This window comes from Cinclus cinclus, chromosome 7 (assembly GCF_963662255.1).
Source record: "Cinclus cinclus chromosome 7, bCinCin1.1, whole genome shotgun sequence".
Lineage (NCBI taxonomy): Eukaryota > Metazoa > Chordata > Aves > Passeriformes > Cinclidae > Cinclus > Cinclus cinclus.
Window position 1 is genome coordinate 5,946,329 of NC_085052.1, and position 25,177 is coordinate 5,971,505.

The 25,177-nt window shown below is 37.3% G+C and overlaps 1 protein-coding gene across 4 annotated transcripts; it reads left to right on the forward strand.

Moving 5' to 3' along the window:
- Positions 1-3,026: 3,026 nt before the first annotated feature.
- Positions 3,027-19,566, forward strand: FAM204A (family with sequence similarity 204 member A). 4 transcript variants are annotated; one of them, XM_062496168.1, is made up of 8 exons: positions 3,027-3,069; positions 3,621-3,919; positions 4,815-4,905; positions 5,450-5,483; positions 6,070-6,172; positions 7,878-7,967; positions 18,761-18,867; positions 19,201-19,566. In XM_062496168.1, exons 2-8 carry the CDS (start codon positions 3,698-3,700, stop codon positions 19,250-19,252), a joined length of 699 nt encoding a protein of 232 aa, XP_062352152.1. In that variant the 5' UTR covers positions 3,027-3,069; positions 3,621-3,697; the 3' UTR covers positions 19,253-19,566. The 4 variants fall into 4 exon arrangements, with proteins under 4 accessions (XP_062352152.1, XP_062352151.1, XP_062352154.1 ...); XM_062496167.1 differs by lacking the exon at positions 3,027-3,069 and adding an exon at positions 3,192-3,407; XM_062496170.1 differs by lacking the exon at positions 3,027-3,069 and adding an exon at positions 3,192-3,407 and having other exon boundaries at positions 6,073-6,172.
- Positions 19,567-25,177: the final 5,611 nt, after the last annotated feature.

Sequence of the window (25,177 nt, forward strand, 5' to 3'; positions counted from 1 at the left end):
TTGAAAACACTGTTTCAAAAGGATAGAACGTGGCACATTTCTCTGCTTAACAAAAAGTTTCTTACTTCCTCATTTACTGCTAAAAAAACAGATAATAATGTAAAATTTATGTCGGAGTAGATTTCATTTCTGCACTAGATAATTGTGTATATTTTTTGGAAATAAGCATGTACAGGAGTATTTGTGATAAGCTGAACATGTTTTCGATCCTATATCTAAGGAACCAGTTCAGGCCTTCAGTGTGCTCTATAGCTGGCCTGGAAATTTGAATGGCACTGTGAAAACCTGCCGTGGGGACCTGGAACATACACAGCCATCAACTTTTCTGAGATCTGACAACTCTGACCACTTCTGTGACTGGTACTCATTAAGAGAGTTTCAAAAAGAACCCAAAATACATCTGACAAAGTACACTATCAGAACTGGGACTCATGGTAATATCTGTAAATATCCAACACTAGGTAAAGGAAGAGATAAAATTGCCTAGAACCTGACAAATCATAGAGATCCTGGAAGATTCAAATTAAACTTGATGTTACATTTAATTGCAGTAGTCCTTCTTTCTAAAGTTCAAGTCATTTTTTAATAACAGCATCAGAAATAGCTAAGCTGTAATTACTGTGTTGTGCCAGTTTGATGTTCCACAGGAATCTCAAAGGCATGACTCGTTTCATTCATGAGACTCATTGTTTGGCAGGTCTCCAGGACAGGAATTCAAGTGAGAAAGGAAATTAGATCAGTTGACCAAAAGGAAATAAATCAGATTATTTGAATATTTGTTCAATGGGGAACAGAAAATTGCCATCAGAAAAATTTGACACTGAATCAAATGTTGGCCACAATAGCAGCAAATTTGATGTAGGGACATCAGGGCTGGTCAAAAGGCTGTGCTGCCTTCTATTTTCTTCTGCAGACAAAAGGACTTTATACATTATTTCAACACAAAAACCCAGCAGTAATTGCAAGTTCTGATAAGTAGCCAACAATCTCTTTTGTAGTTCCATCAAGCACTGACTTTGTGAATACAAATACTTCTGGACTGATGAAAGTCCAGCAGGACCTCTTGCCACCATTTTTCCTATGGAAGAACCTATAAGAAGTGAGAATTTTTTTTTGTGGGAGGACTGGAGATTACCTTGAAAATGTGGCTTTTAAAATGACAAGTACATTTAATTTGTAATTATAAAATGCAATTAATGTGGATATTTGACCACAATGCACCACCAGTGCCATTCTTGCTACAAATTGGTTGTGGATACTAAATAAGGAGAATGATGTTTAGAGAAAAATTGTGTAATGAAATTAAATTTGCCTTCTGAAAATGTATCCCTACCAAACATATAAATTTACAGGTCATAAAGATGTCACACACCTTTTAATTTTTTGAGTGTGTTCAAATTTGATCACATTAAGAAAATATGCAGCCTAATGGTCTAACAACTCGCTAGAACAAATGGCAGTAAATATCCAGTATCAATACAGTTATTAATTACCAGTTATCTGTGTACCAAATACAACCAATTATTCAATGTAAATAAAATAACTCTCTTAAAAATTGATTTCCCAGATGAGAGGAAAATCTAGTTAGCAAGCTGAGTGTGAAATTTACATGTAGTTCATGAAAAAGTGATTACTTACGGAATTAATTGATTTTAGAAATGAATCTGAGGATGTAAAATTATGGCATAAAAAGGAAAACAATCTGAAGATCTGATTTAAAAGGCATTTAGTTTTTCCTTCCCTGCACAGCCAATCCCAGAAGCTAGGATCAACCAAGAAATCCCTATTCAAAGGCATATTCCTGATTATCCATCTTCGTAACACCTTCCCTTTTCTCATTCCCTTCCTGTTTGCCCACAACTGGGTCGTGCTGTGGTTTGGGGTTAGCAATTCCTTTCTCAGAAGTCTCATTATGATACTGAGATACAGTTTTCAACCTGTCAAACTGTCACTCAAAAGTACATCTTCTCACAGATTATTTGGAAGATGGGAAACCTCCTGTCATTCAGACACATTTCAGTACTTGTGATGTCAGCCTTGTTCCTACATCTTTTCCTTATATCTCCCTTCCTGTTGCTCCTTCTATATAAAATGTTCTTGCTGAATCATCTTCAGGCTGTTCCTAAATACTTGTGTCATCTGCCTCACCTATGAAAACTGAAAGGACAAGGTGTAACAGAATCTTCCAGATAAACAAGTCCTTTGCTCTGCACAGACTTTTCATTTTTGTGGTTTTCTCTTTACCACATTAATCTAAGGCACAACTGGGAATTTTGGAAGGATTTTTCAGTTCTTGAAGAGTATAAGCCTCGTCATTCTGTCCCAGCATAAACATTTTGGTGTGGCTTAACTACAAGGCTTACTGTTGGAAGAGATGCCATATTCCTTTATGTCAGCAAGGATTGCTGTACAAGTTTTTGGTTGCCCTTATTCTGAAAGAATCTCAAGTCTGATGAGGAGCAGCTGAGGGAGCTGGGGGGGTTTAGTCTGGAGAAAAAAAAAAAAAAAGGGGACCTTATTGCTCTCCACAACGCCCTGACAGGAGCTTGGAGCCAGACTGGTGTCAGGCTCTGCTCCCAGGAATGAGATATGATGAGAGGAAATGGCCTTCTGTTACATCAATCGACATTTAAGTTGGACATTAGGAGTAATTTTGTCACTGAAAGGGTGACTAAACATCGGAATGGGCTGCCCAGGGAGCTGGTGGAGTCACCGGCCATGGGGGTGCTTAAGGAAGGACTGCATGTAGCACCCGGTCTGGTGGACACGGTGGCGTTGGGTCGTAAGTTGGACTCGGTGATCTCGGAGGCCTTTTCCAACCTAAATGAGTCTGCGACTCTGATAATTCCTCGTCAGCACACGCTGCCTCTATCAGCCCGACCCTCTCCCCTCACAGCGCCGCTACCCCCGGCCGCCATGGCCGCCATGGCCGCCCCGCCCCGCCCCGGGACACCCCGCCCTGCCCGGGGCCGCCCCGCTGCCATGGCGACCGCCGCGCCCGCTGATTGGCTGCGCCGCTCCGCCCAATCCGCGCGCGGGGTGTTCCGGCCGTGCCAAGATGGCGGCCAGGTAAACACGGCCGGGGGCGCCGGGTTTGGAGCCGGCCGGGGACACTGAGGGGCCTCCGGCAGCGCCATCGGCCGGCCGGGGACACTGAGGGGGCTCCGGCGGAGCCGCGGCCGACCGGGGACTGGCAGGACGGCGGGGGCCGGCTGCATTCCCTCAGGCCGGCGTTGAACCGCGTTTCTCTTCGCGTCGCTGCCTCCGGAGCTTCCCTGGCCTGCCGCCTCTCCGGGCGGGCTCTTCCCTGTCACGGCCCGGCGGCGAAGGGATGTGGGTGTGCTGCCCCTGTGTGCTGCCCCTGCACGGGAGGTGTTTACTGCAGTGTCACCCCTAAACTGAAAGCTGTAAGCAAACACATAGGGGCACAACTTTAAAGGACAAGGAGTGAGGTAAAAATGAGCCAGTAGTGTCAGTTTCTACTCAAGTGTCGTGTTCTTTCTGAAGTAGGAAGTATTAGGGCCTTTATAACGCTTGTCTAAAACGTATAATGATAGTTACATAAGATAAGCTGAAATATATCTGATGACGTGTTTTGTTTCTGTTTCTCTCTTCTGCAGGTTGTTTTTGTGTTGGGATGGGTAACCTGGTGTCTTTGCAGTGACTTGAAATAGTTCAGACTTACTTAAACTGGAAGATGTGGAGTGGGCTGTTACCTCCAGGACTGAATGAAAGCGATGTTGATCTAAGTTCCGATGATGGAGGCGAATCACTTGATTCCTGCTCAAAAGAAGATACTGAAAGACTTAAGGGGACTGGACAGGAGATTAATGCCAGCAGTGAATCTATTGTACCAGTGACAGATGAAGAAACTGCATCTCAAACGTGCCCTCCTGGAGTTTCTGTAAATATCTGGAATGTATGTATCATTGCAGGTCTCCAAATGAGCATAATGCAGTGTAACTCAAATGGCTGATTTTTAGATTAAAAATATTCAGGGTTGAATAGTCAATATTCAAATCTGAAATTAGATAAAATATGATCTGAATATACAAACCTTAGATAGTTTAAAGTAAGTTCAATAGGAATATAGGAAGGAAGTGATTAGGTGGTAGTTGGGTGGTGATTGAAAGTACAGCCAGGAGCTGTCTTAACTATACAGTTGCATAAAACTTGTGTTTCCAGTGGTTTATAGGCTCTGAGATGCTTAGTAGGTGTTTTCTGCATTGGTAAGGATTTACAGCTCAGTGTTTCAGCCTCTGGGGGGGTGCTGCATACCTGGGAAAGGGAGGTGTGCTCTGCTGCTTGCTGTAAGGGTTTATTTCAAGCATTCAAACTCCAGAGTTCCTTATAACCTGATTTTGCTGTTGCATGAAAGACTGGGGGGAAAAAATCTTAACAAAACAATGTGTTTTAGGTTTTGGATTCAAAATAAGAATTGGCAAAAACTAGTTGCTCTCTTTCATTCCTCAATACTTGTAGGTAGCCTGCCCGTGCAAGTACCGTGCTATCACTGATTTGTGGATTACAAACTACCAGCTAGGTAATAAAAATACATGGTATAGCTCAGGAGTACACCACAAACAAATGTTTGTTCTGTCACACCCCATGAGAGAACTGTCTGATCTGAACAGTCCTGGGATGTGGGGAGGGCAGAAAGTCAGAGAGAGGTGATGAAAGATTAGCACCAATTCCAGTTTAAGATCATCAGAGTTTAGATAAGGCACTGTGGCAAATTAAACATTTCTCTATGTAATTTCTTAAGGATGGGGGAGAAATTAAAAATACTGACTTGCCTTTTCATAATCTTGTAGAAATTTGTGGAACTTCAGAAGAAACACCGTAAAATGAAAATGCAAATAAAAGAGGAAAACAGATGCCGAAAAAGAAAGCGACGTCGAAAAGGTGGAGTATTGTAATGATTATCAGAATTTAATTATTTCAAATTGAATTAGTATCAAAGTTAGTATCGATACGTGCTGTTTTGTGGGGTAGGTGGTTTTGGTTTTGAGTTTTGTTTTTTTTCATGTGTTTATTTTTATTGAAGAATTGTATTCTAGCTGTTATCTAGGATTCCATTTTTCCACTTGTATACATCATTTGCAAGGTTGTAGTGAGGTTGTGGATTTCTACATAGAGTGCAAGTAATATATTTGTCCTCTTTAAAAGGAGGCAGAACTTACTGAGTTAATACTGTTTTATAGTGGTTAAGTGTATTTCAGTACTTCTATAAAACTTAGTTTTTCACATTCTGTTTAAAACTTCACAGATATTACAGATATTTCTTAACAGCTGAGTGGTTTAAATCCACATGATCATTTGGTAAAAATCCCAGAGTGTTGATCTTTCAAAGGAAATGTGACCAATTCGAGCTGTTAACTTCATTGGATGCTGTGGGGTATCACTGTGTAATGTTGGATTTTTCTTTCTTTTTTTTTTTTCCCCTTAGCAAAACAGAAAAAGACCGATGAAGTGGCTCAGAGGTATAATCAGGTCAATGGGATTACCTGAGGTCTGTTAGTAGCAGGCAAAACTTGTAATAAGCTTGACCACATTCATAGCCAAAGACCAGCTTTGAGCACTGCATAAAATATCTTTTAAATTTGTTTGGTGTCTCTGTTGGGCCAGCTGAATTTGTGCCAGTGATTGCTTGTTGGAGTGTTATTGCTTGATTTTAAAAATCCACACAAATGTATTAATTAATGTAATTTTTAATAGATTTAATGTTTTTTCTATTTCCTTCATACAAGCTGCTGTTCAGCCTGCTCCTTCCCTCCTTCCCTTCTTTTTCCTCATTGGCAATGTTAGGTTTGTGACTAGAGTCAAAGAAATTTTTCAACCTAAATGAAATTTAGAACCTAGCTGCCTATCAGCTTGCTTTCAAGATTGTGGAATTACACTTACAAAAGGGAAGGAATAATTAATTTCGCTTCATTTAAAAACTGAATGGGTGAAAAGACCATGTCTGCCAAATGGAACAGTTTATTTTAGCTTTGGAAAGGATATTACAAGCTGTGGAAAGGGAAGTGGTTGTAGTAATGACTTGTTTGTTTGTTTGTTTGTTTTTAGTAGTCAGCAGTTGGAAAATGAAGACAAATGGAAAGAACTTACACAATACTTTGGGATCAATGATAGATTTGAATCACCTGTGTACAGCAGGGCTCCACAAAAGGTGACTGTTATTACAAAAGCAGTGTCAGCTTGTATTTGGCAATAAAAGAACTTGTCCTTAATTGAGGTAGGAATGAAACTGAGGCTGTTTGAGAGTAAAGGATACAGTCACTCTGAGAAAGGATGATTTTGTGAGCTTTTTAAATAAATGTCCTTGAATGCTTGCTGTGCTTTCTTTTAAGACAGTTTTGTTTCCAGGCTTGTTTCCTGTCTGTTTTTGTTTTCTCCTGTTGTGGGAGACAGTCATATGCATTGTTTGACTTCACCTTTTGTTTTGCTTCATCATGTTTTAACTTTAAACTGTGTCACATAAATCCTTCAGTTGATGCCAGTGGCTACAGGAATTAAAGGGGCAAAGCTAGCATACATTTTGGCTGGATTCATAACACATTCTGTTCATAAATACTGCTGTGTAACTAGTCATATCTGAAATAGCTGGCATACATAATGGATAAGTTAAGAATCTCACTATATTGTGAGTTTCTGGTAGCACTGTTGGTTCTACAGTATTTCTTATAAAGTTCTCTTTAAGTCCTATTACATGAAATGTTCAGTTAGCTTCTTTTATGATAATTTTTGTATTTTTTCATTTTCTTAAAGTAAGTTTCTGCATGCGGGTCATGAATATTTCTTTGCTTCTTACTTTTGGTGGCTATTTAGTTGTCTTTAAACTGCTCAGGATAGATCTGGTATGAGGCCCAAAGTGTTCAAATGCAGATGGTTTCGTTGTAATTTCAGGGGTATTGTCACTAGTGGAAGATGCATCTCATTATTTTCAGAAAAGGCATCTTAACAGAATTTGTCATCATTTCAACTTTCAGTAGTGAATTTTTTTTTTTTCATTTACTACATGAAATAATTCAAGTGCAGTGTTTGCAGATCACTGTTTCTCAAGAATTCCATTAGCTTTTTCATTTGTATATCTTAAAAGGGTGTATGTTATGGAACTGTCAAGTCTGTTTTCTTTAGCTTCACTCGTATTTAAGACCAGTGAGGCTGTAAATTGTCTTTTGTTATGAGAGTGAAGCATTTTTGTGAAATTCTGAAGTCAGAAGCTACCCTTCTGTATTCCATCAGAAGTTTACAACTATAATTTCTAGGAAATAGTTACTTTTATTGTTACATTATTTGTAAGTGTTGCCATTAAACAAGTTATGTTTACCTCTGAAAATAAGAAAACAGTCTTTAAATCCTGGAGCTTTTTCATTGTTTTCCATAGGGCTGCTAGAATTTTTAATTTATTAGCACAGTGGAGTGGCTTTGTGCCAGAACTCTGTTTTTTGGGTAAAGATAAGATCTTGGAACTGTAACGATACAGTGGTAATTGCCATTCTTCATGTTACCTGACACATACATTTCACATTTTGTTTAGAAAGCTCCAGGGATGAGAGAGATAAGCCAGATCTTCAGATGAAATTTTATTGTGACAGGCATAAACTAGCCCGTGTAATTTTTTTAACCTATAGTATTATCCTGCACATAAGGTGGAACTAATGCAATGATTTGTGCTCAGGCAGTCTCTCAGTGAGTTCTTAATTATACTGTCCATTACAATACACAGTGTGATTTGTGGTACACAGAAATTACAGGTTTATGCAGTGTCTTAAAGAATTTTATGAAAGAAATATTTTTAGAAAGGAGGTACTCCATTTAAATATGTTTTTTGTTCTAAAGGCATTTACCTTTTTTTTTTTTTTTTCCCCTAGTCTGGCCTTGAATTGAGCATAGAGAAGTGTGTGGCTGAAGGTGACATTGCCAAGGCTGAGGAGCTGAGTGACAGATTAGCCATTCGTGAGGTAAGTGGGCTGTTAACAAAAACTGAGTTTAGTTTTGCACATCTGGACTAAAAGTGTCGTGAATAAAACACTCATTGAAGACTGCAGCATCTTTCCCATTTCCTGAGCAGATTGCTGTCTGTGACTGAAGGACTTCGCTGCTGATCTAGCTATGCTTGGAGAGCTGTGGCTATGTTTAAGAATTGAAAATACAGCCATATACTGTCCCAAGTAACCTTGCTTTAGAGCCCTGCTGCTCACTCCACAACTCAGAGGAGTTGGTATCTGGTCATGTAGCTTTTGATTTTTCTCTATGTTGTAAGCCAAGAGGACAGGAGTAGGATGTTCCTCTCAGTTTCCTGTGCCTCATAAATTTTTTTTGCATTACTTTAGCCACAAGCTTGGGAAGCCTGAAGACAGGTAGAGATTAGCAAGCCTAATAAGCAAATAAGGACACTTGAACACCCTGTTGTGTGCCAGTACTTGTTTTGCTGTGTGTTCATGTGGTCAGGAGTTGATGGCTGGAAGAATTCTGAAGAGGAATGGGAGTAGATGGTTGTCTCTCTCTACTACTGCTGTAGCCTTAGAATTATGTTGGATATTTTTTTCTCTTTGTCCTTCCTAATTGTTCAGTCTACAAATACATACCTAAAAACAAGTCCAGAGTAACACAATTTTTTCAAGATGCTGTCTTGGTAGTCGGTGTAGCTGACTAATTTTGTGAAAGCTGTGCTCTCTTTGCCACAAAAATAAGTGCTTTTAAATCTGCTTAGTCAATACGTAAAATACTGGTGAGGAATCTATCAGATAGCTCTGGTAATTTAATTTAAGAAATTGTTCAATTTGTACACATAGGGTAGGTGGTAGCAGCTGAAGTAAAAGCAGCTAAAGTCCACACAGGCTGTTTTCCCCACTGCAAGTTGTGCATGGGGAGAAAATGCAGAGGAAAAAAAAATTGGATAAAAAGATAGTTGAATAGTTTTGAAGCCAGGTAAGAAAAAAGCCCAACTATTTGAGTGGAGAAGCGATCTTTAAGTCATTTGAGTAATATGATTTAAACTATAAATCTTCTAGATTTATACTAAAAATAATTATATAATTTTTGCTTTCATTGCTTTATCTTGCATATTCTTCCACCTTCACAGAGGTAATGGGAATTTTGTTTCCACTGTATATGCTTGCAAAATTCAAAGGTATTAGAAAAGGATTAGGAAAGCAAAGACAAATTTTAGCTGCTTCTCTTTCTCATACAAATATTTTTAATGTTTCTTAAATACGGTGTTTTAAACAGCTTTAATGTAAAAATGCAGATTCAAATCTGTTTAATGCAATGTATTGCAATATTATGATGGCTTTAAAAACAGATGGCTTTTGAAGTGGGAAATACAGTTCTTAAGGTTCTCTGAGGTTAGGTAAAAGTAACTGTTCCTCAGTGAGTGTTCTTACAAAATCATTAAACTCCTCTCTTTAGTCACTCAGGGCAGTTTCTAATGACTAGACTCTTATCTTCCTTGTCACCAGGGATCACAAAACTTCAGTCTGCAAAGATAACAGTTATTGACAGTAGTAGGAATGTGTCCTGGTGTTCCCTTTCGAGTCTGACCAGCTTCTGACTGTTTTATTGCCTTTCATGTGTACAACATGAGAAACACTTGCTGTTCTCCTTCACAAATGTCATTATCCCATCTCCTCTAAAGTGGTTGGAGTATTATAATCAATAAAACATACTGAGGTTCTAGTGCAAATTGTTTGACTGTAAAAACAAATTAATGTAAGAAGTTTTAAGGTTTTGTAATATTTATGATAAACTGTTATCTGATTTGGGTGGCCATGGGATTATACAACATCTAGTGTATCCCAGGTGCTACAGCAGTGTATTATTATTTGTGGAACATTAGCTCCAAATTGTTGACTTTCAAATATTAGCATGTTGTAATTCTGAAAACAAAATGCTTGAAACATTATTAGTATTCACAGCCTTGACTTGGTTTTGGTTAAGTGGGTTTATCTGAACAAATAGTATGTTGAAAGAAGGAAAACTCAAATGACTGGCTTGATCTCTCAGGAGGAGTTCTGTCGAGGCAGAATCCATGTGAATTCACTGGGGTTCTCTGCTCTTGTAAAGATGTGCTCCATTGCTCATTGCAAGGTTCATTTTTCTTTGTGATTTGCAGAAGCGTTTTTTTTTTTTTCCCAATAGATATTTTAAGTTTTTTTTTTTCCCCAAGGAAATTTTTCTAACAGTGTTTCAGTGAAGAGCTATAGAAAGAAGATTTGATTATGGAAGAGGTTGAACAATCATTGTTTTGTATACAAGTACAGTTAATAAAATATTGCTTTCATGTTGTAGAGTATTGATTCAGTTGCTGCTTTTCTTAGGAATTTACAGAAATACCCATTTTAAAATACAATGCCTCTACATAGTGAGTTAATTTTTAAACTATGTGGCTATTTGTACTTCTCTTAACTTACAAATACAACACAACTCTGTGAGCAAGTCAGGCATGGAACTGTACTGTGGCTGTATTGAAGTACACCACTTCTGAAGTCTGGAGTAATAAGTGGATGAATTATTGTTCTTTTATCTCAACTTCCTCTCTTTATGTATAGCTTTCATTTTTCTTGAGCGGTGTTACAGGGCTTGGGACAGAGAGTGTGTGAGAAGCAGCTGTCTGGTGTTTGGGGTTCAGCCCCCCTTGCAGCCGTGTGGGAAATGTTCAGTGGGTAGGTGTTCTTTTTGAAATCAGGTGTATGGGGTTTTAATCGGCACCATTTTCTTTTGCAAGAAGCAGTGACTGGAACCTGCTGATAAAGCTTTTGCTTTGAGGCACAGATCCCAGAGTTCTTAAAGCCGTTTCCTGCCTTAATAAGTGAAACTAATTTTTGATGTATAACATTTATAAGCCTGTGAAACTGATAGGGCAGCTTCAGTATTTAGAAAAATGAAGCCAAAAATAAACAGATGAGGAGTATAGATGGTAAAAACATGTCCTAAAAAGCAAAGGAATGTCAAAATGATGCTGTCAATACCCTGTCGTTGTGACACAGTGAGAAAAGGTTTTTTAAAATCAAATTCATTTAAAATCAGTGATGACTTAGGCAATATGCATAATCTAGCAGCTGTCAGTGCATCATGGAATTTTACCTTCTGAAAACCTAAATGGTATTGCTTTAAGGTTTTGGGTCTTCAGGTTTCCAAGTGGTACTTGTTGCAGGTTTTTTAAGGAGAGTGCTACTGCACTTCATTAAAAGAGACTTTGGGCAATATATTATTTGTTGTTTTCTTTGCTTTGACAAATACACACAAATGCTGCTTTTAGAACAGAACTTCTCAATCCAGGAGCATTCAGGGTTTTGGAGTGAGAATTGGAACTTGGATGCCTCCTGCATGAGGCTGTATTTACTGGTGACTGCATGGGTGGATTCATATGTAGTTTTTGAGACTTGCTGGTGTCTTCCCCCTTTGTTGTTGGCATTTCTGTTTTGAAAAATGAACTTTATGTATAAATCACTGCTGAATATTTTGTCTAATCTCTGGGTAAATCTCACAACCAAGTATTACCCCTTACCTCCTGCAGTTGGTCATCTGGGTAGCAGCTCTCTACGTGTGGAATCCTTGGCCATTCCCACATCATGTTCCCTTCTGGGATGTTCTGCTTCCCTGGGAGGTCTGGTGATCCTGAAGTTCTTGATTTCACTATTTTATACATAATTGAAGTTTTTCTGAAAAAAAATAGGGGCATCTCTGCGTTATGTTGTAGAGAATAAATTAGGCCTTCAGTAGCTGTGTTCCTGCAGCTTCTGGCTGGAGCACCTCAGTGCTGTGGTGTGATTACAGTGTCCAAGATCAACACTGCTTTGATAAACGTGTTGAGCAACAACATAATGCAGGTGGGTCAAACTCCTTAATTCCCTGTAGATCTTCAAGCACAGACTGCTGAATTGTTTCTTTAGTACCTGAAGTACAGTACTATCAGTATTAAATAACTGAGCAGTTCATTGCAGTGTGCATGGTACAATATGCACAGTTAGTGTTTATTATTATAATCCAGTTGCTGTCTTTGTTATCACATTCCAGTGCTTCCAGCATTGGCAGAGTCCTTCACATTTTATAGGTGTGCTTTTCAGATGTAGACTGGCATACCTAAAGCTATTGTTGGAACATTGCGTTTAAGGATGACTTGCTTAACTTGAGGGATGCCAGTGTTAATGTAGGAGCTACCTAAAAAAATCTGAGCCTTTTAGAATGAAGTTTATTAAGAGAATAAAGTTTATGTGAACACTTATCTGGACTGAGATGACATGATTTTTTGGTGATGCCTTAGGGTAGGATAACTGGGATCTAATAGTAGCAGGTACTTGGGATATGGAGCTGGGAACAGACACTTGGAATGTTGTCAACTTTTTAATGCTTTGTAAAAATCTTTCTGGGATTCTATCTTGAGATGTAATTAAATTGTTCCTACTGTGTTAGTAGAAATCCACCTAGATTTTTTTAAAGAATAAATGTTGATAAATTAGAGCACTGTGACTGTGCATAGCTGGGTGTGTTTATCCCTTTGCGTAAGGATGGTATGTGCAGATATCTGGTAGTTTCACTCTTCTATAAATCAGTTTAAATTTGGAGTGATGCTTGTAAAAATTACTTTCATAGGTAAACAAAAAAAACCTTACAAGATTCCCTACCACCACTCCTTCAATATATTTTCCAAGCTTTTTTGCCCCCTGCAGAAAGAGGTTTTTCTCGTAGTGCTTTTGTGCTCAAATCATGGTTTGGTGTCTCAAAATGCAGAATACAAATTTCTTATGGCTCTAATACTGTGAGAACTAATCTGACCAAAGGCCAGACTTTGCACTTGTTGGTGTTTTTTTGTGTGAGCTGCCTGGTAGGTAGGTGCCACATTGTCTATGAACACAATAGCCTGAGGACTGTAACTTGAACACGGTTAAATGATCCTGACCATATTAGATTTACCTGACAAAAATAACTTAAAATATTTGTATTTTGTAAAATATTTTATAACTTAAAATATTGAGCACAAATACTTAGTGTGCTGAATTGCTGTAGCACTTGTCAGTCTCTAAATGGCACTTTTTGACAGCACTTCCTAAGCACTTGGCTTAGTGGCTTCTGGCATTTTGGGGAAAGACTTAGAAAGCTGCAATTTATAGGGACACTGGTATTTAATCAAACTGAAATGAAAGATCTAGATTGTAATTGATGAAATTAGTTGGCTATTCACTGGAATATCATCCTCATGTTACAGCAAGATCAGTGCTGCTGTTGTCTTTAAAATTTGATGTATCAGTTTTGACCGTTTTCTCATGATCAAATCAGTATCTCCTGTCTGCAAGTAACCTCTGGGCATATAAATTAGAAAGGGAAGTACACAAGGCAGTTGTTGGTTGTAACTGCTGAGAGCCATTCTGGAAACTGGTTTCCATGTGAGAATTTGGGTAGGAAGTGATTGATTGTGATGACATTGTCAGAGATGGACAGGAGTCAGTACTTGATGCTGTTCTGTTAGTAAAATAAAATTTCTAAGTTCTGTGCAATGTTGCAAATTTCTCAATGTTTTTAGGTACTTGAAGAGACACAATTTTATATGGACTGTTACCAGCACAGATTATCTTGGAGCTCTTGTTGTGGAAGAACTGCCTCCTCTCAAAAAAAAAAAAGAAAAAGAGAGTTGCTTTTATTTTTTGTTTTTTTTTTTTTTTTTTTAGTCTGAGAAGGATTTCTTACCTTAGTGAAGGTGCTTCCAAATATTCCTCTTCATTGAGGTGGTTTTCTTTTAACCTTTGGAACATGGCAGGGTTATCACCTAGAATTACATTCTTATGCTCCCTTAATTATGTATATCTTTTCCTTAACAAACCTTAAAAAAAGATTTCAGATGTTACAAGTCTAATTAAAGAGACAGACAAAGCACAGTTTATACTGTAGATTTTTTCTGCAGTTCAATTAATCAGCATGTTTTCTCTTTTAATTAAAACCATTTTAGTAAATTAAAGCCCACAGCAAAACACATATATAATTTGTTTGTAATTAGCTCTTAATTGGTGGTAGTTGAAGCTTAGCACCCTTGGTTTCTTTCTTCATGATTGCCATTTTATTAGCAGCCAGTCATTAATTAATCTTTTTTTCTAATTAGCTTATAAAACTGTTGATGGCACATTATTGTAAATGTGATTTTAAGTTCAAAGCTTGTTAATAAGCTTTCTTACTTAGAAGAACAGAGATAAAGAAATTGCTGAAAACAGTACTACAGTTCTTTTTTTAAAACTGCCTTTGTTATAAGGGGGCTCTGTAAAGCATCTAACAGCTTATGGTTAATTTTTTAATGCTGTGTTTTCTCGTGAATGGAGGAAGTTACTTGCATTTAAATGTTTAAGTCTAGCAAAGAGCTTAATATTAGAACAGTTTTCTGTCCTTGCTCCATTACTGTGTCATCCAAATATAATTTGATGTTGTAATACACAGCATAAAAATACAACAAAGGTATTACAAAGTATTTTACAGGGGAAGTTGAGCACATCATTGAAAGGGGACAATTTTCACTGCAAAATCCACTCAGGATTCTTGTTTGCTTTATATATTTTAATATACGTCAGCAATGGATAACATTCCATAACATAAAAGGAGAAAATCATTGCTAGAGGCAAGCCTGAAATAACTAGATTCATATTTGATGAGAAACTGTAACACTGTATTAAAAGGCTGCTTGGTTTCTGTGCTATGATCATAGGATATTTCAGGACCTGTTTGAATATAGATGTTTTGTTGGCGCTTTTGTAGGTTTAATATTTTGTATTTCATACCTCAATATTTCTAGAGCAGTTCTTGAATCCATTGTGTCAGTACTTGTATCGTTCACATTTGCATTTTACAGTCATATCTTAAAGACAAGTCTTTGCTTTGTGATATTTAATGTTAAATGTCCTGATTTGCAAGGAAGTTTTCAGGAAGTTACAGTACATTCAGTTGCAGCTTCATAAAAATGTTTACTCTTCTGCCTGAACTTTACATTCTATTTCAACTTCAGCCATTTCTTTGCTTGTTTTAAAAGTGTTTTATGATGCTGTGCAAGAAACACTAGAAAGGGATAGCTGACAAGGAAAAAATTAAAAATTGGATAAAAAGTAAATGAATAATGTCATATTACTAAAAAGATGAGAGGCTAATTTGTGCCGACTTTTTGCTAATTTTGTTCAAGCCTCAAAATGAGGAGCTGTCACCCGTTCTGTGTAGCACTGATGACAGTGCCAATGATCCATGAAATAAGCTGCCGCTGGCTTTGTTCTGATAAGAATGAACAAATCTGCACAATGTACGGCTCCCAGAATCTCATTTTCATACTTGCATGCAGGCTAAAAGAAATAAGCTGTTTGCAGGCTTGATTAATCAGACATTTGAGGGTTTTTTGTCTCTTTGATCTCTTTCGTCTCCTAGGTAACTTGCTTGACATTAATGTTGAGCTTGAGTAAAGACAATCAGGAATTGTAGACCAAACTGATATAAAAATTAAAGACCTTAACACTTTAAGTACTCCAGTAATGGTTCCGCTTTACTTCAGAAAACATCTGTTTTCATTTAATTAAAGAACAAAAGAGAATGGCATAAATATTTTTCATAGAGACCTGTTATTCCATAAAAAAGTTAAAGTATGATAGATAATTGGTATTTTTAAATTAAATGCCTTGAAAGTGTTCAAAAAGAAGCAAAGCTTCAGATACTTGTTACAAGGTAACAATTTCAGATGAGTAGGAAATTTTCATTTTTGCTACATTAACATGTAGAGTAAGATATTTGACATTGATTATTGGTCAACTTCAAAATGGAAAGGACTTTGCCCTGTCCAGACTAAGTTGTTTTTTTAAGTTTGTCTCAAAATATACATACATACAGTGTTACAAGGATGAACCATTATACCAGCTTTACTTACCCAGTATGATTTACACACTTTAAACCTGTAAAATTGAAAGGAATTTAAAAAAAAAAAATGTCGCAGTGCGTTTGCTTGAGGTTATGCAGACGCTTTTACAAATCTTCCAAGTGGCTGTAAAGATGAATGCCTCAAGGGTCTAGCCAGGGCCCTGCTTTTCCAACCAGCTAAAGCCCTTATCTTAAATCCAAGCAAAGTACCATTAATCTTTTTGAAAGACCTTTTATGGCTTTTAATATATCCCAAATTAGAACATTTTACACCCTTGGTTCCTGAAATATGGTGATAAAAAGCCTTTAGAGCTTAATTTTCCTTACTGCGTGCTCTGACCAATTTGCAGTTCTTTGTGATAATGTTTAGACACCTTAATTAAAATGCAGCAAAATATTGGATGTTCTATATGGAAAATGCTGATACTTTGACTACACAAGAAATTGTTGTATATATTTTTATTCATGCTTTCTTACTTCTTTTAAGATTGTATTTTATTGACTTATCTGATGACCTGAAATATTAGTGTTTTTTTTTTTTTTTTTTTTTTTTTTTAATAATGTAAAATCCATTGACCAAGCTTTTGTGGATTTCTTCTGGGAGGGGAGCAGGGAGTGATAATGTGTCTGGGTTTGGGTGGGAGCAGAAGACATTTAATCTGACTAAAACGTTTCTGTGTATTTATATGCAGCATTTGTTTTCATGTCTTGAAAATTTGACTCTATGAAAATTAGAAATTATAACAATGCTGCAAAATCTTTCTGCCTTTACTTCCACAAACACTGCAGAGCCTCCTTACCCTGTTTTTTTCTGCTGTTTTCGAAGATGGAAGAACTCATTCCGTCTTCCAGAAAATGCAGATAAAAATATTTTTATGCAGCACTTGTTTAGAGCTTGCTTCTGTATATTTGTGTAAGTGCTCAATAGGCCATTAGAATATATTTTAAGGAGATTCTGTTATTCATCACACAACAAAAGTTAATTTTCAAGTGTGTTAGGAGGTAAAATACCTCTAATAAAGGCATGGTTCTGCTGACTGACTTCAGTCATCAGATTGCTCTGTTGTTTAAACTAGTAATTACTCCTGTTTCAGTTTAAAAGTAAACATTTTTGAGTATTTTAGGTGAGTTTTCTTAAGCATTTTTATACTGCAATTATATTATGGTTAATAGCTGCCCTTAAATATTGAGTGACAATGCAAATGAAAGAATGTTATGTTGTAGACTTTGACCTGAAATGTAGCAGTTTAGATGTTGGCATTGAATTAAAGAAAAATTGTTAATGCTCAGGGGAAAAGTATGTAGATAATACAGAAGTTTTGAAGTAGGTGGTCACAGTATTTTGTGCCTGAAGATGATTCCAAAGGTAAGTATTTATGACCTTACAACACATGCAAATAGTGGATGAGAAACTTGTCCAGCATTCTTTTTTTCCTTTTCTAATATTCTGTTTACAAAAATATCTATTTTCCTTTTAAACTGTTACACTCAGCTCCTAACTGCTTGTGTTGCCAGTGTTTAGAGCCTCAAACAAAGCACAAGCTGATGTTGTACTTGCTGCCTTCCCTTAAAGGCTGCTGTAGAAAGGCTGCTTTCTTCATTCTTGAACCCTGAGAGGACCATAAGGTAGAAGTGTTTCTAGTGATGCTCGTTTGGGTTTGTTTTTTCTTTGTTAACAAGATGATCACCTATATATTGTGTGTTTGATAGGAGAGTTGTGGGAAATGTGTCAATGCATCTACATCTGCAGATGTGTTCTTGAGTTCTCTCATTTTACCTGGATAAAGCATTTCTCAGTGTAAATATTTGTCTGCATAGATGGTGCAGATTATTCAGGTATCTTACCGTTAGTAGTGGAACTTCAGCCAAGGTGTTAAAGGGTATTCTTCCCTTGGATCTCTTGTTCTTTGATGTTCTCATGACATCTTGGGGGAAATTTAGAATATCCAGTCAGAAACTGTTTGCTAATTTCAGTAGGTTTGGGTGTGGATTGAAAGAAAACCTGTTTGTCCACATCAGCTTGTAGCAATTTGGGGTAAATGAATTGCATGCTTGTCTTGGAGAATAGCTGTAACATCTGAGAATGAATTCCTTCGTAATTCATAATGTCAAGTCAAGGCAGCAACCACAAAATGTAACTACAAGTTATGAATGCTGATTAAGGGAAATAAACTGGTCATAGTTCACTGGATCTTCTTCCATCTGTTTTACTTCACTCTTCCCTGCCTTTCCCTTCTGCGCTTGACATTCACTAAAGTGAACTTAATTCTCATAGTTTGCATCAGTTTATGGAAGTGGTATTCACCTACATGGAAAGCTGACATACCATACCCTTGCAATCTAAAAGCTAAAGTGGAGGTAGAGACTAAGGACACTGCATCATTTATTTTTGGACAGGCTGACTAAAACATATATAGCGGTTCCACTGAAAAATGTATGCTGGTAGCAGCTCTTCCTGTATAAAAGTGTCTTTTTGAGTGTTTTTGAAACTGGTAAGACCTGATTCTATTGTGTTAGCATAGCTGAGGTCACAGGCTGGTCCCAGTAATGGAGACTGTGTATTTGGATATGTCTGTCTATGTAAAACAAACAAACAACAGGATGCAGTGAGTTGTTGCCCTTGGCTTTTGTTTTTTGAAAATGAAGGATTTTGTGAAAAGGATTGCTTGCCCTAGGATCCTAGTGCCTTTGTATTTCCCTCAAGAGACATTCTTGTTTGTACGGTCTAATAGTGCATCATCAGTCTAATATTTGAAAGATATTTCAGTATCTGTTGACTTTTTAGAAACAATATCAGACCAAGTAATTGGTGAGGCTTAAATTTCATATGAGCCATTTGCATCTAATCAGTTTTCCTTTGTTCCTTTTCATGTCTTAGCTTGGTGTGAAAATTGCCAAAGCTGCCGCTTGCCGCAACTTTGTGAAAGCCAAGCAAGAAGCAGAGGCTGCCCAAGAAGCTCAAAAGAAAAAGAAGCTTGCTTGGGGGTAAGTCATTTGAGTATGGAATTAAACATTTGTGGTTTCATTGGCACTAAGTGTGTACAGTGCAATCTCAGTTAAATGTTTTCTTAGTTGAAATAGGCTTCTGCTAATCTTATTTGTTTAGTTTAACCTTGTTGGGTTTTGGTGGGCTTTTTTAGGAGTGTATCAGACTTAAGTACAGAGGCTTTATCAGAAATAAAGTGGTGGTTGTATGGCTATATTTGTCTTCATGTCTTTATTACAGTATTAAAAATAAGTTTTTATTTTTGTTGTTGTGGTAAAATACTTGAAACGCATGCAGTCATCATTCCTAATGTGGGTTTTCTGCTGTTTCAGATTTGAAGCCAAGAAAAGATGGGAAACAAAAAGCAACATGGGATACATGTAATCCATCCTGTTTTCTTCAGGAGTCATATACCTGTTGTTACTTGAAGAATTTTTGTGGGCAGCTTATTAAATCTAAACATAAAAGCCCCCCAAAACAAAACACAACACATCAAATGCTTTGTATTTATCTTAATGCTTTTAAACTGCACTATCTTATTTTGGCACTCTCTTATAAAACAGCAAAAATACTATCTAAACATCAATACTGTGTTAAATTTTCCTCCTAGATATGAAACATAAAGATAATGCATTTCAGGATGAATTTGGAGTCTGCTTGAGAACTCTGAAGTTGAAATAAAATCCTTGGTCCAAATGTCTTCTGTGCTGTGCTGCAATTATAATGTGTGGGTATCAGGAGAGGGCTGTGTTTGGTTCTGGGGCTACACAGTTTTAATGCAGTAAATGCTTCTTTTCTGCTTGGAAGTTTGGGGGGAAGACACTAAATAAAGAAGAGCAAACCCAACCTATTTTTCTTAAACCAAGGGTACTTACAGCCTTAGTAAATATAAACACCAAAAAAATTGCCTGAAAAAGTCCATCCTCCCTCTCCTGGAAGGATCTGGTACTATTGGTCATACCCTGGTGCCACTTTCTTCAGAATATTTTAGATACCCAGTTTTCTTTCCTTCCTAAGAACATAGCTTTTAAAAGTCCCAGATTAAAATACATAAATGCATGTCTTGGAAAAATATCTGAACTGCTAGGTTGTACAGTTAACTGCACCCAAGATACAAATGCAGATTTTACTCCAAGTCAAATGTTTTACAGATCAATTAGGATTTGAATGTTTATGTTATAAGATTATAACAAGAATTGATGATAATGTTTCTTCAAAATAGTTCTCAGTACAAACTAAGTGCACATTCAAAACTAATAACTTTTCTCCCTGAAGCTCTTGCATATATGTTTAGTTACCACAATGCCTGAATTGAATTGGTCATGTAAATGTCAGTTATTGTTAACCAAGATTAATATGTTTCAGGCCAAAGGTATGGTATTAGTGTAATGGTGATTTACTGTCTAAGTACTTGGGGCTAAAACAACTTGCCAGCAAATAGCAATTTGAAGTTTTACAGCAGCAATTCGAAGAGTTCAGGGTTGCAGTCCAAGATAGAATAGTGCATTTTTGTTCATTAGCCCTCAGGATATTTGATTCTTTTTTCTAGCATCATATTTCTTTCACACAGATGAGAGTTTGCAATATGGTAATCTGCAGTTAGCTGTAATTAGTTATGATGACAGAGTTGAATACAATTGCCAGGATTGTAAATTGGGGGCTAAACAGGTTTCTGCAGTATAACATCATAAATTTCACACTATGGTTTGCAAACTACATTGCTTGGCAAACTTTTGTGTGGAGGGAAGCAAGTGCTATCTCTAGTGAAGTGATTGTAAGGTAAATCATGTGTGTGCATGTGTAAACACACAGGGTACACCATGACCCTACATCAGGATCTTTTTCAGTTCCAAATGTTCCTGTCCAGAAGTTACAGGCCCTCTGTCCATAATTTCTGAGGGTTTTTTTAAGCATCTGGAGGATGGGTGTTAGATATTGACCTTTGTTATATATTGAAATGTAGAATGATGCCAAACACACCAGCAGCATTCCATTACACTTTTTAAAGTATTGTTTATTAAATAAGCTATTTTCTTTTTTGCAGCAATTTCTCTTAAGAGTAACAGTATTTGTCAAATCAAGATCTTGATCTAATTGCACGGGTTGGTGTTCCTTATTTTGAAAATATGCTTTAACAGAAACCCAAGCCATCAAAGAACAGCTATTGCCCAGCTACCTGTAATATTTTACACTAAATCAATTAGTTTTGTGTTAGGTCATTAATAATGGAACTGTAAACAGGAAGTATGGTCATTTGTGTGATGAATTTTAGAATGACCAGATTTCAAACCTTTTTATCTACCTGAAGTGTTTGCTTAAAATATTAGTTCAAAAATCTCTAACAGGGAAAATACAAAACCTTAATACAGCTTTATAGAGTTCCTATAAATACATAAGAAAGAAATTAATGAGGAACTGTACCTTTAATAATCATCTTCCTAAATTGCTGATCTGTTTTTAGCTGCCTTTTATTTTTTTAATAGTTTTGGTCTATGATGTAAGTTTTGGCCAAACAAGTAGAAGTGCATTCTGAAAATTAACATTTCCTGTTTAACAATGTTAAACCAATCTAAATGCTTGTTTTAGTTAACTGAAAGCTTTTTAATCAGCTTAAAATATAACCTCTTACACTGAATAGAATTTGAGATGTAATAATAATTCTTTTAGCAGATGAAAAGTTTGCAATATCTCCTTGTTTAACTGAAATTACCGATCTACAAGAATGTACTTCAGTTATAAATATCAGTGAAAATCTGTTGTGAAGCCAAATATTTGTTAGAAATTCATTTGATGCTGTCTTGAGTTGGGCAGCACTTTAAAAGCAGCCTCGCTGAAGTGCTTCCTCCCTGTCAGAAGTCCTGAATCACATAAATCATTGCACTTGTTTTGCCTCAGTTTTTTTATCCACCGCAATTTCATATTTCATCCAACATCAGTCATGGCACTCGCTTGGATATCCTGAGTAACCTTAACTCTTTTGAGGAAAAATTGTGTAGCTTCCCAAGTGTGGCTCTCTGGAGTAAACCAAGAAACTACCTGGAAAGTGCAATGTGCTCTCACAAATTCCACTGTTGTTTGAGCAAGGATGTCTCTGGAGCATCCTGACCTGCTCCAGCCTCACTCTGTTCTGGGCCAGGCTTTGTCAGTCTGGACTCTGAACTGGGCTTGTCACTCAGGTGCTGTGCCAGGGTGAGGGGTTTGCTTTGGGGTTTTTAGCAGCTCTAATGATGTCAAGCTGGGTGGCTCTGCACAGTTTCACTGAGCAGTGTTGATGTTCCTTGTACACTTCTCACTCGGGTGCCATGTCTTCATTTCTGCTCTCATCTTACTCGTTCTTGCAATTCTATTGTGTTTTAAGGCATACACGCGAAATTCTTTTATCAGCTCCTGTGATAAAATAAAACCAGTTTGAAGTTTGACAACAGCATACTAATACAATTACTCGTATTTCTTAATACTGCATTCCTGAGCTCCTTAACCAAAGAGTGGCTGCAGGGACAGTTTGACAGATAAAAACATATATATAGTTGTTAGAGTTTTAATAGTTTTTTGCCTGCAACCATAATCTGTATCTTTTTTTTTTTTAGTTTAATTCTGTTGGACAAGTTTCAAAGATAAATGTGGTGTGTAATAAGTCTTTGCAGCCTCTAATTTGTGAAGGAGTGTCTGTCCAGTTAATACTTGCTCATTGAAGCAAGGGGTTTTGAAATAGCTGAAGTACGAACTGTAATTACTGATGTCTGTTTCCTATTCACCTATGGCTTCTGGCATTTGATCAAAAACTGTAATGTATTGCTTAATCTCAGAACATTCCCCACTTTCAAAAATATTTACCTCATGAGAATTGCAGAGCTCTAAATGACCTTAGCAAAGCCAGAGTAGATTTTTATTTGGCATTGATCATCTGTAGCTAATCCACCAACAAGTATTTTTCCTGTTACTTTTGAATGTTGGTAATGTATGTACAGATGTGTCTATAGTGTACCTTTAGTGCAAGCTCAAAGCATCTTAAAAAGTATTAAATATATTAATAATAGGGTGGGATTTTTATTTCACAAATGGAGTGGCTAAAAGGAGGAGTACAAAGGTTGAGCAATTTATGTGAGGACAAACTTCTGGCTGGCAGCAAAATGGCGAGCGGAAGGAATCTCCTGGTTTGCTGTTTTGTCAAAGCTGAGAATTACAGAGAGTCTTGAACAGTTTTGTGGCAGGTGCCTAAACCTCTTTGAAAGTCACTGGGAATTGGGCACCTCAGTACCATCTGTCCCACCAAGAGGGTAAAAGAACTGTGGCATTGAACACAGATGTTCTGAGCATCACAAAAGTAAGTAGAAGCCCAAATTTCATTTTGAGAGGAGTTGTCATCTTTCTTGTTGAAAAATGCCTGCATTGCTTTGATCTGTCTCCAGCTGTGTTTATTTTACCATCAAATCTCGTCTTCCCAGTTTCTGTGGGATCATAACAGAGTTGAGATATTTCTATTTCTTGTATTTGGGCCTGGAATAAAACATTTTGCCCTGAAAAGGCATAGGAGTTAAACAGACACTAAGCAATGCAAACAGCCAGCTTTATAAAAGGAGTTCTACCTATTTTACATGTGCTTGTCGTGCTCATTCTTTGACACTGAATCATCATCCTGACTTAAATTGTATGTTCATTTCTCTTGGAGTTTCCCAGTTGTGCTGGCTGCCTGACTCAGGTGAAAGTGACTTCAGGCTGGCATGAAATGACCACAGATTGAAATGAACATTTGTATTTCCATGTTATGTGTCCTAGTGAGTCAGTCTTTGGCATCTTTTGCTGTAACTGAGGAAAATAGATAAGATACAAGAGAAAAGATAGATACAGAAATAAGGGGTTTTACTCAAATGAGAACTGACTGCTTTCTGGTAGCCAGGGAATTTCTTTCATCCTTTTTTCACAGCCTCTCTGAAATGAACAATACATTCATGTAGCCCAAACAGCACGTTCAGGTATGAAGCAAAGTGAATGCTGCCTGTAAACTCTCTTAGCTAGGTAAGTGTTTAAGGTATTTTAAGGATTTCTCTGTGGAGAAGTGGTTGCTGACCTTGTCAGATCTTAAGTGCTTTAATGCTCTACTAGTACAGACCAGTATTGATTGCAAACTAGTAGTGCCCTGAATTTACCAGTACTGCTCAAAGAGAGAACGAAAAATTATCTGCATCTTCTCTGATTACTCTGATTCTGTCCAATCATCTGCACCTGTGATTAAAAAAAGAAAAAGTCATTGCATTATTTTGTGAATTGAAAAGATTCCCATCACAACCAAGGATCTCTGAGATTGTTTTAACATTGATTCCTCTTCTGTGGAACTTACAAAAATGATTTTCACAATTATATTTGAAGTATGTCACCAGCTCCTCTAACTACACTGTAATAGCCCAGGATTGTAAGAAAGCCCTGAAAAAAAGCTAGGTGTAATATGCTGGTATAAGGTGTAAACATGCAAAAAGCATCAGGAAGTTGACGTATCGCATGATTCAGCTTTTAATTACCATCAAACAATGTAGGATGGAGCTTTTATTTTTTGCAAGTTAATGAAGAGAACGTTGAGAGCAGCCTGCTAGCAAGAGCTGTCCTCTCTGTTATCTGCTGGAGGAGTACACAAGCTGCAAAGGGGGGAGAGTCAGCCAAACAGGCATTTCCAATTTGGATACTTCCTCTTTTTAGAAATATGTTTGTAAAATGTCCTCTACTCTCAGCACAGCAGTGCCAAGGGCCATTCTTGCAGAAATTCAGACGTCGCAGAATGTTCTTTGTTAAGAATTACTGCCTTTGCTTCTCTTGCTAGGTTGTTTGTTTGTTTGTTTAACAAACAACACTTTAAAATATGCTTAGCTTTAGGTCACTTTAATTTTTAAAGATCAGCTTAGGGAAGGTATTTGCACTTTATTGAGCAACAGCACATTTTTTTCCAGCTCTATGGGGCTGCTATTTCATGCCATACTTTTAGCAGGCTTTTTAAAGCACACATCTCAGGCAGGCTGGTGTGCACTGCCTGCCACTGGTTCAGGCCTCAAAGTTAGCTATCTCGGGTGTGTTTGAGAGTTGCTGCTTCCTTTCCTAATCTCTTCTTCCTAGAGGAAAAGTGTCCTTTTTTATTAAAGCAGTTCCTTTTCAGTGACCTGGTTTAGAATGTGCATCTACAGATAATTGCACAGAGCTTACTGGGGGAGCGGTAGAGAATGGATTGAGGAGTGAGAGCAAAAGAATGAGATTCCTGTAGAAGAGGAAAGAGGGGAGGAAAAATGGCAATCTCGGGTCATACTGTACTCAAGGGCCCTGTGC